Source organism: Vigna umbellata, chromosome 6, assembly GCF_029865625.1.
Source record: "Vigna umbellata cultivar VRB3 chromosome 6, Vumbellata_1.0, whole genome shotgun sequence".
NCBI lineage: Eukaryota > Viridiplantae > Streptophyta > Magnoliopsida > Fabales > Fabaceae > Vigna > Vigna umbellata.
This window is the reverse complement of record NC_142170.1, coordinates 35,483,552-35,497,388: the sequence shown is the minus strand read 5'-3', so window position 1 is coordinate 35,497,388 and position 13,837 is coordinate 35,483,552. Positions and strand designations below refer to the sequence as shown.

General features: G+C 29.6%; 1 protein-coding gene across 1 annotated transcript; it reads left to right on the top strand.

The window, feature by feature from the left end:
• Window positions 1–12,407: 12,407 nt before the first annotated feature.
• LOC124832607 (PLASMODESMATA CALLOSE-BINDING PROTEIN 5-like) lies at window positions 12,408–13,435 on the top strand. Its single transcript, XM_047306855.2, has 3 exons — window positions 12,408–12,864; window positions 12,967–12,994; window positions 13,098–13,435. The coding sequence occupies exons 1-3, from the start codon at window positions 12,537–12,539 to the stop codon at window positions 13,261–13,263; spliced, it is 522 nt and encodes a 173-aa protein (XP_047162811.1). The 5' UTR covers window positions 12,408–12,536; the 3' UTR covers window positions 13,264–13,435.
• Window positions 13,436–13,837: the final 402 nt, after the last annotated feature.

The following is a 13,837-nucleotide window of genomic DNA, read 5'->3' as shown; positions in this document are numbered from 1 at the left end:
TTTTGTACTTTGTTTGTCAAAAAAATGCTGTTTATTACTGTGATCTATGGACTCTACCGAGAAAATAAAGAGAAAGTCTTAATTAGCAATGGTGATTAACTCTAAATCTTAATATAAAAGATTTATCAGTATTCTTTATTCATATACTACTCGATGTACTTGTGTCAAATCCATGAATAGCTAATGTGTACTTTGCTCAAATATTAAAAATCGTACCATACATTTTGATAGGGAAAGAATCCAAAGGTGCTCTTGGTAATATATCTTGGCAATGAAAATAAATATTTTACCACTGTCAACACAAATCAATCATTTTCATTTTGATATCATTTATGAGTTTTTATATGATTCATCAAATAGAGACAACTTTAATATAATCTAAGTTCATCAATATGTAAAAAATGATTTCACTTTTAATTTAGAAGATTAAAATAATAAATTTATGAGTCAAAATGGATTTTAACATGCGAGTGAGTTTGACTTACCAAATATTTATTACATGTTAATGTGAGATTGGGTTGGTATAAATTGAGTTTTTTAAGTATGGGTTAATTTAGACCTGCTCACATAATTCGTGAATTAAATGAGTTTACGGATTGAAGGTGAGTTTGATCATAAGCTACCAACAATAACTCTTTACTAGTCTTTTTACCATTTTTTCACAATTTATTTTTTTATAATTATTCACTACTTCTAATTGTGTAGATTGACAATTTAATTTTTTAAATAGTAAAATAATGTTTAATAATATTTAAATAGTTCGAATATTTAATTTATTTGTTTGTCAAATTAGATAAATTATTATAATTTTCAACAACTATAGAAAATAATGTATAATAAAATAAATAAATACATTCATTAATGAGTTGAGTCATACTTAACAATTAATTCACTAGCCTCTAGCATCTGATAAGTCAAGTTGAATTATAAAAAAAATTTATCACCAAAGGTGAACTGGATAAAAGTAAATCATTTTTAGCTTAACTCATTGTAAATTGAAATTAATTTATGTGTGTCAAATAACTCAATTTTAGCTTAACACATTGTAAATTAATTTATGGGAAGTCGAGTTGACTCGTTATGACATTATATTAATATGATATTTAATCATTCTTATTTTAATTTAATGTGAGATTTAAATTAACTTTAAGATTCTTAAACAATTATTCAAATTTGAGTTGAATTTAAGACAATAAGAAAAAAGAAGCCTGAGTGAGTAACAAAATTTGTGGGAAAAATTTGTATGATGTGACATTAATGTAGGTTATTGGAAGCTAATCCAGGAAGACGAATCTAGTTGAAGCAGGATATTTTTTCCAGGAATAGGAAAGCAAGAAGATGCATATAGGGGGGAGTTGATGCAGAGTCGAAATGCAAATGTACAGATTGTCTTCCCTAGAAGTAGATTTAATACATATTTATAAGGAATTGACATGGACTATTTTCTTTTTGGCTTGTATGTTATGACATTTATACTGGCATGAATGTGACATTTTGGCAGTGATGAAATTAGAAATGGTCCAGTGAGTGAATTGAAGGCCATGTGCTATAACTTTTAAAATTAAACCAATGTGATGGTTGTTAGTACGTTTAAAACGTTATAGAATTTTGGGTACATTAGGTGGCTGTGAACATGCTTAACTACTGTTGGTCTTTGAGCTCTACAGTACGGTCCATTTCTCATCTCATCATTTACTATTCTAGCATCTAGCTTACTGTTCTACCACAACCACAAGACAAACCCATATGCATATGCATGCCTCAAACTCATCAAACAACTACAACATCACCCTCTACTTCTAGTATTCATTATTACATCTCATTTTCTTTTAATAATACATCATCCACATCTCTCTCTACCATTTCAGTCTTCAAATATAAATTTATTTCCAGCAGGTAGAAAGATTTAGCGATCAATTTCACTCACGAAAGTGGTAAAACCATCCACACTTGCACAGTTTTTTAATACTAGTATATGGGGGTGGTGGCCAACTAATGGGTGGTCCTTGTATGTGAGTTTCACTGTTTTGATCGATTTATAGAATTGAAAAGATTTATTAAAATGTTTAAAGAATAATTTTGAAATATTATTTCAAATAATAGTGTATCATATATATATACAAAAATCCTATAATTTCTCATCTATTAAATGAATGCACAAATTATAATAATACCTAAATTATAAATAACATAATATTTGATTGTCTAATATTTGTTAATGGAATATTTGACATATCTTAATATTCTCATTCAAGTTGGTGTATGAATATCACATATCCCCAATTTGAATAGAGACTCATTAAACACTCTCTTTAACACTCTTTAGTGAGAATATCAGTCATATGCAATTTTGATCTTACAAAGGGAAAGTAAATTATTCCAGCTTCAAGCTTTTCTTTGATGAAATGTCTATCCATCTCCACATGCTTTGTTCTATCATGTTTCACAGGATTGTGAACAATTGCTATAGTCGACTTATTATCACATACAAACTTAAAGATTAATTTGGTTTAAAGCCCAAATCTGATAGCACATTTTTAATCCACAAAATTTCACATACAACTAGTGTTGTGTCTTTGAATTCTCCTTCAGCACTAGATCTTACTACTACAGGCTTTTTTTTACTCCTCCAAGTTACTCCCTTTTACCTTTAAGTTTCCATGATTTGAGAACAAAATTTCTTTTCCAGGAGTGAACTTCAAATATCTCAAAATCCTCTCAACAACATCCATATGAAGCTTTCGTGAGTCATACATAAATTGACTAACAACATTCACTGCATAGGTGATATTTGGATGTGTATGGGACAAATAAATTAATTTTTCTACCAGCCTTTGGTATTTGCCTCTATCTTGCTGAATTTAAGCATTGAAAGAATTTATGATTTTGTTCAATTGGGGTATCAACTAGTTTACTCCCAAGCAGTCCAGTTTCTGATAGTAAATCAATAGTATATTTTCTTTGACACAGGAAAATACTATGTTTTGATCTAGCTACTTCAATACCCAAAAAATATTTGAGGTTTCCAAGTTGTTTCATATCAAATTCAGATGCAAGATATTATTGTAAATTAGAAATCTCATCTTGGTTATTTCCGGTAACAATTATCTATCCACTCACTACCCTTAGTAACAACAAAAAGATTAAGAGCAGAGTTAGATATACGTGACTTGGTCACAAATCTGGCACCAATAGAAATATAACTCTTGGAAGCTGCGGAAGTCTTAGAATCATGTTTCTCTGATTGATTTTTATCGAAAAGAGCTATCAGAAATATTCAATGAAAAAAAAACATGGATTCCTATATTGTAGAGGATATCAGTGTTTGACTCTGATATTGTATTAAAAAGTTTAAAGAATAATTCTGATGCATTATTTCAAAAGTGTACCATATATATATATATAAGTATTAAAAAATGACATTTGCATGATTATACCTAAATTATAACTAACACAATATTTGATTGCATAGTATTTTCTAATAGAATATTTGTCATATTTTAACAAGATTCATATTCAACAAATCATGAAGTCGAGTCGATTATTTTAAAAAATTTAAAAGTAATTTATTTATATATTATAAATTAATCTTATTTTTAGTGGTAATATTTGATAAAGATGAATATAAATTTTGTTTACAGTTGTGTCGAAATATGCAAGGCAATCTCGTTTTTATGAGCTTATCCATATTGTCTAATGTTTTACTAATTTATTGATACGAAAATATAGTTAACTTTTCAGTAAAGCAAATAAAGTATAAATTATTATGAGAGGGAGCTTCGGAAATGACTTGTTCAAGCATGAACGATAATCAACCCTATTGTCTGTGAGTTCAAGACGGAATCCCACCAGAATTATCAAAGATTGAACAGCTAAATATTTATTCTATTGACCTTAGTGTATATTATATATAGTTTTTTAAATTACTGGATATTAAAAGATCATAATAAAATAAATAACTCATTTAGGTCATCTTTTAAATGTTTTTAGTGATACAAAAATCTCATCATTTTACTTAATCAAATTGATCTGCGTATGATTGATGATGTTATATACCGAGGTGAATTGGTGCTAGTTTGTGTTAGGATGATAATAATTCGGATTAAGTATGAATATTGTTTATTCACTATTCGACTATCCGACAAAAAAACTAATTTAAAATATATAGATATTTTAAAACACAATATTTACATATATTTAAGAGAAATATTTAATAAATTTTTAAAATAAAATAAAAAAATATAAAATAAGATACAAATTAAATTAAAATTTAATTTTAATTAAACTTAACCTAATAAAATATAATTTAATTTTAATTTTAATTAAATTTAACTTAATAAAATATAAATTAAAATTAAAATTAATTTTAATCTTTTGCAGGTAGTCCAAATTTGCAGGTCCATGAAGTACGATATTGTATCCCATCCATTTATAAATGAGTACTAAAATATTCACTACTCGCGAGTAATAAATATTCGTGTATACTAACTATATAGATTTTATATGCGTAAACTCGCGAACACGACTATTTTTGTCACTTAAAATCCATATTTATGTCGATTCATAAGTTTCTATACTAAAACTGAAATATTATCATAAAATAGTTTCAATCATTTTAAGCTAAATAAACAAATACTATTTTGATTTCTATTTTCGTTGAGTTTTATTCAATTTGGTTATAATTTTCGTCAATTTTGTTCGATACAATCTTATTTGCTAGCACCGTTTAAATAATTAACGAGAATTGTATGTCACTTTTTGTTTTTGTTTTTGTTTCATTTTTTATTTTTCATTTTTTTAATTTAAAAAATATGTCCATGTGTCAATCCAACATCGTGTCACGTGACAATAACAATGCCACATGTTAGTTTCATATATTCATTTTGGTCCATGTATTCATTATTTTTGTTCAATTCAATCTCTATTTTTTTTTAAATGAATCAATTTTATTCCTTCTCTATATTGAAACCAAATTAAATTTTTACATAAATATTTATATTTTTGATTTACAATTAGAGCTGATTTAAAATTAAAATAAAAATTTTAAAAGTAATGACTAAACTTAAATTCTAAGAGGTTAGAAACCATATAAAATATTGAATCAAAATAAATATTAATATTAATACATTTTACAATATTATAAGAAATCAGTGTAATTATTATTGTGATAAAAGAAACATAAAAAAAAATTTAAAAATAATTTTCAAAAAATATATAAATATATATATATATATATATATATTTAAATTTTACAAATTTATTTTATAATTGATTAATATAATGTCGTACGACATCTCTAATTAATATTTTATGCTATTGTGATAAAAAGACAGAAAAGAAAATCAAAAATTTGTTATTTTAAATATAATTTTATAATCGATTAATATAATATTGTATGATTTTTTTATTTTAGTTGATGTGATTTTTAATAATGTGATTTTAAAGTTTTGATATTTTAAACTAGTAATATCAGTTTTAAAATTTTCATCCTAATTTTATTTTAATTATAACTTTAAATTAGAAATATTTAATACAAACATGATTTTAATAAAATATTATTATAATATTTATATAAAAATAAAATTTTTCTCTCAATTTAGAAAGAACAGAATTATTTCATTTTAAAGAAATAATTATGACTTAATTAAAAAAAATAACATATATATAAAAAATAAAAGATACTAACATATCACACTACACTGTACCTGACACCGCTAATAATATGTGGTGTGATGCTCGATTGACATATGAACATTTTTATAAAATTAAAAAAGTTTAAAAATATAAAAAAACACAAAACCATGAATTGACATATATCATAATAATTCACTATTGATTAATTATTTAAATAATATTAAAAAAATAGTTAAATTAAAAAAAATTAACAAAAATTATAACTAAAAAAATGAATATTAAAATTAAATTGATCAAATTCAACACAAATATGAACCAAATTATTATATAAGCCTAATTAGATCGAATTAACTTTCATTTAAATTTAATCTTATTTAAATAATCTTACTTTTATATATGTCCAATAATAAATTTACTCAAACTTAAATGGACAGTCACTCTTGTAATTATATTATGACCAAAGTAAATTTTATTTTTATATTGTAAATTAATTTAGACATTTTATTATGACTTAATTGATATATTTAAAACATTAAATTATTTTTTATTAAAATTGTGTTATTTTAAAATTAAATTGAGATAATTATAATTTTTAAGAAAAATAATATCTCCATCTAATTAATCAAATGATTCTATGATGACATTCGTCACTTAATTCGATCTAAGTAACAGTTATCTATGTTTATGGAGCCCTTTTCAAATTAAAGTCTGGACTTCGGATATGACCCGACGAACAAAAGACGTATTAAATCCTGCTAATCAGTTTTCTTCAATGAGTGTTTCATCCGGTACCTCCAAGCATTTTATTATGCACATTCAATTTCCTAAAATGCCCTTAATTAATAAGTGATTTAAAAGTTTAATTTTTTTATTATTGAGAATTTTTGTGTGCACCATTGACTCCACCTTCATTTTCCTCCAATCATCAAACATGCATTCCTGCTGCACTTGGACACCCCTTCACTCCTGCACCCCTATTGCATCCCCATCCCTACACCCCATTTCATCTTTATAAAAAAAAACATACACTCCCTACACCTTTGAACTACAGCTCTTTCATAATATTTTTCCTCTTGAGCTTTTTACTTTGCAGCTCATATTGTGAGTGGGAGTTGTCTAAAGTATTTCAGAAGGTTTATTCGAGTGCGGCTTGGAGTGCTTGACTTGCTTTGTGGTGGTGCACTCGGTGTGTTAGCTCATTCTTCTTTGTGTTCTTGTTGAAGAGGGAGGTTAGTATTTTTTTTTAATCTGTGTGCATAGTTAGACTTGTTGGTTGCATTGGTATTTTATTTCCATTAATCTATTTGCATGCATGAAATGTAAAATCGAAATTGAACTTATCAGTTGTGGAACACCGATGCAGGGGACTCGGATGTGGACATCCGATTTACGAAAGCTTCAGATTTAGATATCCGATACATGACTTTTATTATATTCATATTTTGTACCTATGAACATTATATACTTCTTATATTAGCTTAATTTTTTTTTAATACTTCTTATATTAGTTTAATTTTTTTTAATTTTATGTATGAGTTTATAATGTATTATATAATTTCTAATTAATATAAATAATTTATGAATGTATTAAAATTAATAAAATTAATTTTGAATAAAAAACTGAAAATGAAAGTATCGGATAAGAGTATCCGAATGCACCAAAATCATACGTGGATACCCTATTATCACATATTCGGACGTGGATATCGGATTAACATATAATATTTACGTTATTTCTTATTATGAAATAAATGATTGTTTATTCTATACAAAATCTCAGTACGACAAAAATACAATTGTAAAATACCAAATGTGGTATATAAGTATGGTCGAGTTTTTCGTTGGGCTATTTAATAGAATACTCCAAATGTTAAGTTTAGATTACGTTTAAAATCGTAAAAAAAGAGATTGAAATAAATAATTTAATTAAATACTTTGTGTACCGGACGACACACATGGGACGATCGGCAGGACTGGAGCACGCAGGCCGGACAGTCATGACAGGTAGGTCTGCAGATGTGATTAAGGTAAAGCACTGATTGGAGAATTGGGCTCTGGATTGGGCCGTGATTAAAGCCTTGCTAATCCTAGGCCCATGAGCAAAGTTATAAATACAGGTCAAAGGTAAGAGGTAGGCAGATTCATTAATTACGCATTTATTTGCAGTACTTAAACAACCGATCGAATCTTTACTGACTTAAGCATGAGAGCACCTTTAATAGGTACCCTTCCAGGACGGACAGACTTTGAACAGCGAAAGAAAGGATAGCGAAAAGACCGAACGGAGACAGCGGATGACACACAGACTCAGGTAATTCGACCCATACACGAACACTTTGTTTATTAATTATAATTTAATTTGAATAATGATTGTTATCGATAAAAGTATTCCATTTCATCTCAAAACAATTAAAATATAAACCTTTTAGATTAGTGTTACCGCACACGAACCTATGGAAGCAGTGATGGTGTGGCGTTTGTGTGTGCCGCCTGGATTGTGCGTCCAACCAATAAAGAAGACAAAGAAGAGGAATTGTACTGTGTGTGTGCTCCACTGAAATGAGATGCGAAAATTGTGTCTGGAAAATGAGATGCAAGGGTTTCTTCGAAAATGAGAAAGAGTGAAAGTGAGAGTGAGATTTGAAAGCACCGTGAAGAATAAAAAGTGCCCACACCATGAAGAATAAAAACTGACTAGTGCAGGGAATCTTTGACCATTTAAATGGTTTAAATATTAATTATGTTTTAAACAAGGATAAAATGACATTCTAAAAAGCTCAGAGATGCAGTATGAAATGCTTGGAGGTGCAGAATGAAACCCTCTTCTTCAATAGTGCAATTGATAAAACTGACTGTTTTAGTTTACGCTGAAACCATTGTTGAAAGTTTCTTATAATGAATACCACCTTTCTAATTCCATAAATATTTATCCATTTTAATAAGATGATAATGTATGCTAACTTGTAAAGAAAAATATGAGATAAGCTAAGTATTATAATTTGCTTGTAATATGTAACAGCCCAATTAAATACATATTTATAAGTAACTGATTATATTCAGCCGTGTCTTAAACAAGATGATTTTGAAAAGAATATTTGTGAGAAAAAAAAATCTTTCACTGGGTCAATTTGTCATACAGTTAGTAGTCAATAACAATGAGTAAGAAAGATCCATGCTGAATGGCTTAGAGAGTCTTAGGCACTGTACAGTTTGCGTCTGATAAAGAAAACGGGCCTCAACTCTGTTCTTTTCTCATTGAAGACATCAGAAAAGCAAGATAGCCTATCTTTTTCTTCTTCTTTTTTACATGTTCTGAAGTCCACGCCTTTGAAGAATAGTGGTTGTTCCCAGATATCGAAATTCCGTGTTTCTTTAACTGTGGTAAGAAAATGACGCAAATAATGTATTGTATTACATGCTTAAGATTTGATTGTGAAAAAGTTAGATATACATGCTTCTACAGCAAAAACATGAGCATATGTTACTTTAACATGATCCCAAAATCATCCACTATTTTTGCCACAGTATAATTCTATGTACATTGATGAAAACGTCATTGAAGTAATAAATTTCTAAAACTATTCAAACAGTAAAAAATCTGTTATTTATACAATTTGTTTCCACAAGCCCTAATACAATAATAAGAAAAGACACCGGTTAATTTTGATTATAGGCATCAGTTCTGCAACCGAGATAAAAAGGGTAGGCTTTATGCCTCGGTCACGGACCGAGATAAAACAAGATAGGATTATGCCTCGGTTCTTAGATAACCGAGGCATTAGCATTTTTTTTTTCAAATTTTAGGACCCGATTCATACGGTTTGCCTGATTTACTTTATCAGGTTGCAAATGAAATGGTAATTGCACATTTGTTTTCAATTATCAGGAAATTAACAAAGTGAAAGTGAAATAATATGGTAGCAAATAAGTGAGATTCTCAATTGATAACTGTGCTATTTCAATTTCTGAGGCTGAATCTGAATCTGAATGTCAGAGGATAGAAGCACACAAGAAAACCCAAAAAATTATCAGTAGGAAGCAAGAAAACCCTCGCCATCGTCATCGGTTTCCTCTCCTCCCCCGCCTTCCATGAATTCCCTGGTGTTGTCATCCCCTCCGCCCTCCACCCTCACGCCTCCGTCCTCGGGTGGTTCTCTACTTGCCGCCGATCCGCACCGAGGTCCAGTGGTTCAAGCCCCATTCCTTGACGTTGTCAACATCAGCCCTACTTTTCGCGATCACTACGGTGCTTTCAGCCCCACCTCGAGCCTCCCCACACTCGACTGTGGGCTTCGTGGCTCCCCAATGGATGAAGTTGGTGACGAGAGGCTCGCCCGGATAAAGTAGGCCGCCAATGACCAGAGGGAGCTCGACGGACGGCGGCAACACTGTCTTGACCATGCGACGGCGAGACAACAACGGGGAGGCCGCGGCGGTGACATTGTGGATGTAGCGGGAGGGAGCAGCAGTGAGGCAACAACGGGGAGGCGCGATGGAGAGGCAGTGGTTGGATGGCAGCACCAACATCTAGATCTTGCGTTGCGAGAACACTGTAGCGACGACGACCACCTATCGGCGACCTGTGGTGGGGACGATGATGGAGCGCTTGGATGCAGCGGGTCGCTTGGTTGCAACGAGAGAGAAGAAAAGTGGAGAACTTTTTCTTGGATGTGGATGCAGCGAGAGAGAAGAAAAGTGGAGAAGTATTTTTTGATGCAGTAGAGAGAAGAGCAACAGTAGGTAGGGTAAGTGTGCAGTAGTAGGTAGGGTAACTTGCCTCAGTTATTCCTTTAACTGAAGTAATTAACTTTTACTGTCTCGATTCCTTCCTCCAACCAGTGCTATACGCAAATTATATGCTTTTGATAGTTTCTAACCGTTAATATTGTTATTATGTCTCGGTTCCTGTTGAACCGAGGTCTATAAGTTCGCTCAAATTGTAATACTGCCACCGCATTTATATTTGCTTCGGGTTTGTGCAAACTGAGACCTATTAGCCGTGTTAGAAAACCTTTTTTTTTACTAGTGAAGTCAACTCTATTTTCCATTATATAAAAAGATGAACAAAAGAAATATATATATATATATATATATATATATATATATATATAATATTTATGAAATATTTTATTATTAAAAAAATATATAAATTAATTTTTTTATAGTATATGTAATATTTATGAAATATTCCATAATTAATATTTATGAAATATTTTTTTAATAATAAAATACTTTATAAATATTGCATATATATATATATTATATATATATATATATATATATATATAATATAATGTGTTTTTATTCACACTGTATAACAATCTAGAAAAAAAATGTTTTTAATTGATAATTTGTTTAAAATAATAAGACTTAATTATTTTAATATTAAAAATTTGAAATAAAAATAAATTTTTTATAATTGAGTTTCATTATTTTTAAAAATTATTTTTATAAAAATATTTTTTTTAGAGTTCTCTTTTCTCTTTTAAGTTTTTTTATAGTCTGTTAATCTATTTAAAGATTAGAAATCACTAAAGTGATCCTCGCAATAATACATTGGATTATAACATCTGACAACCAAGTCATAGATCTTCCAGGCTCGGTTAAGTTGCCGCAACGGCTAACCAGATGTGGGAAGAGAGAATGCGAAGAAACAATTAAAAAAAATGTTTTCACATTAAATTTTTAAAAAAAATTAAACGTGTTGATGTCGGATATTAGAAGGATTGACGTCCTTTGATGATGAATTTAGAATCATCAACATCCTTTGAAAGCATATTGAAAAGATCTGACGACAAGTGCTTAATAGACATTTGTCCACTACATAACCGACGTCAAGTTTTGCATTTTAATTATAAAACATTGGTGGTTAGTTTTTACATTAATTTTTTTACTAATGTTAATCAAAATTAAGTTTTTGACTTCACTACTTTCAAGAAAAAGGTTAAACATGTATATAAGCTACTTTGATGATCAATCTAGACATCTCATTTTTGAGACTAACAAAGATTCATCTTTGTCCTAACCTCACATGCAAAGCTCTAACTTTAAATAGGCAACTTCTCCTGTAAAACCAACTTAAGAAAAAAAAACTTTTAAAAAGAGAAAAGAACTCAAAAAGGATTTATGATAGGATAAAAGTGTTTTACTCTCCATCTAAGATATCTAAAGTAGTTTTTAAAAAATCTAGAAAGAAGAAAAAAAAGAAATTATTATTCTTTTTAAATGAAGTTTGAGTGGTTAATTTTTTCTATCCATGAACTTTTAACTTAAATAATAAAATATCTATACTTCATCTCAATTATAACACTTCCTCTTAGACAAATTAACTCAACTCTAGCAACATTGGTTAATAAAATAGTTTTTTTTTACATTAGTATAAAAAACTATTGTGTTTTTTAATAAGAAATAACAATGATTTATAATAACAAAAAAATTATCAAATGTAAATAAAAAAATAGATCATGTTTATTTGAATAAAAACAATAAGGACCATGATGATACGTTAACGATCTCTTTTAACAATTTTTTAACAATAAATTATATTATGTTGTAAAAAAAATTATTAAAAAATTTTCCAAACAATAAACCGCAAAATGTAATCACCCTCACATTGAGTGGAATATTACTCAATAAATAACTCTATCCTATGTTATACAAAAATAACTCTAATTGATATTGGTCGAAAAAGAATCTTGACTAACACAAGTTGAAAATAATCTCAATTGACATAATTGACGAATTTAAATCCAGCAAAACTCCAGAAGTTACAGATTTTTTTATTTTTATTTTTTGCAAATGCAAGTTGCAACGATTGACGTTTGATTTTGTGACATCAAATTCGACAAGGTATCCCTCACTGATTCAGTTGAATTGAATTCACTGTTCATCACGACAATAATATGCGCAAGACAGAACCTTTTCCTCCGTGTCACTTCTTTCTTCTTCTCCTTCTATGCGGCTTTGTCGGCGGCGACACACCGTCGCGGGAGGTGTGGTGCGTGGCCAAGAACAACGCGGAGGACGCGGCGCTGCAGTCGGCTGTTGAGTGGGCCTGCGGCGCCGGCGGGGTCGATTGCGGATCGATCCAGGGAGGAGGACCCTGCTTCGACCCTTCCAGCGTGCAGAATACGGCGTCGTACGCTTTCAATGATTATTTCCGAAAACACGAGATCGCCGAAGAGAATTGTAACTTCGGCAACAATGCCGCCATCACCTCCTTGAACCCCAGTCAGTTCTCACCTCCACCCCTTTTATCCTTTTTATCCTTCACTACTTAAATTTCAAATCCCCTCCAAAAAATTCTCATCTTTTTCTATTTTAATTTTTCAGGTTTCGGTAATTGCAAGTTCCCTTCTAGGTAAGGTAGCAGAAGCACTGATCAATTGGGCTCAGTTTTTTCTTTTCTGTTTTTCAAAATTTTGGATTCTGAAAGTTTAAGGCTTGTTTTGAATGTGATGCAGTTCGATAGTGAACAACGGAAGCCTCTCGGGATCCGCGTCATCGACGGGATCGATGCCCGGTGAAGACACGAGTGGGTGCGGTGGAGTTGTTCGGAGGTGGTGGTTTTGGCCATTTGTTATCGCCGCTCATTTATTCTCCATAGTTTCATCCTTACCCATTGTTTAAGGATAGAGATCTATCTATTTTGAAATCAGCGTTTGTACTTAATTTAAATCAAAGGGAGTAAATGTAAGGTTGTGTTATGAACTATGGTCTCTGTTTCTGGGAGGAAAATTAGTCCATTTTTGTGTCCTATGATTCTTCTGTTCTGAAATGCAATATGCAGAGGTTAGTTTTACTCGTACTGATACAATTGAACTGAGTTATGGATAGATATTTTAAGTGACTATGGTTTTCAAAATTTATTTTATATTTTTTTATGTTTAAGTTTCTGTTTTCAAGTATACCACCGACTTTTCTTTTTAAAATTCAATAACTTTTGTTAAAAATTAAGATATTTAATAAATTAAAATTGTTAATTTCAATTTTTTATATTAATATTAATTTAACTTAAGTTCTTTATATTACTTATGGTTATTCTCTGACTCTTCGTGTCTATATTAAGTTGAAATATATCTCACGATTTGGATATTAAAAATATGTGCTAAGTTGATTTTATTGTCTACTCCGATAATCTTTAATAAAATAATATAAATAAATTTTTATGATTAAAAAATATCTAAATTAAAAGGAAATTTTA

What these genes read in the sequence shown, in the direction of transcription:
- LOC124832607 (XM_047306855.2), top strand. Translation starts at nt 12,537, where the DNA reads ATGCGCAAGACAGAACCTTTTCCTCCGTGTCACTTCTTTCTTCTTCTC. An exon ending in CATCACCTCCTTGAACCCCA is followed by an intron (nt 12,865 to 12,966) that starts GTCAGTTCTCAC and finishes TTAATTTTTCAG; the next exon opens with GTTTCGGTAATTGCAAGTTC. An exon ending in AATTGCAAGTTCCCTTCTAG is followed by an intron (nt 12,995 to 13,097) that starts GTAAGGTAGCAG and finishes AATGTGATGCAG; the next exon opens with TTCGATAGTGAACAACGGAA.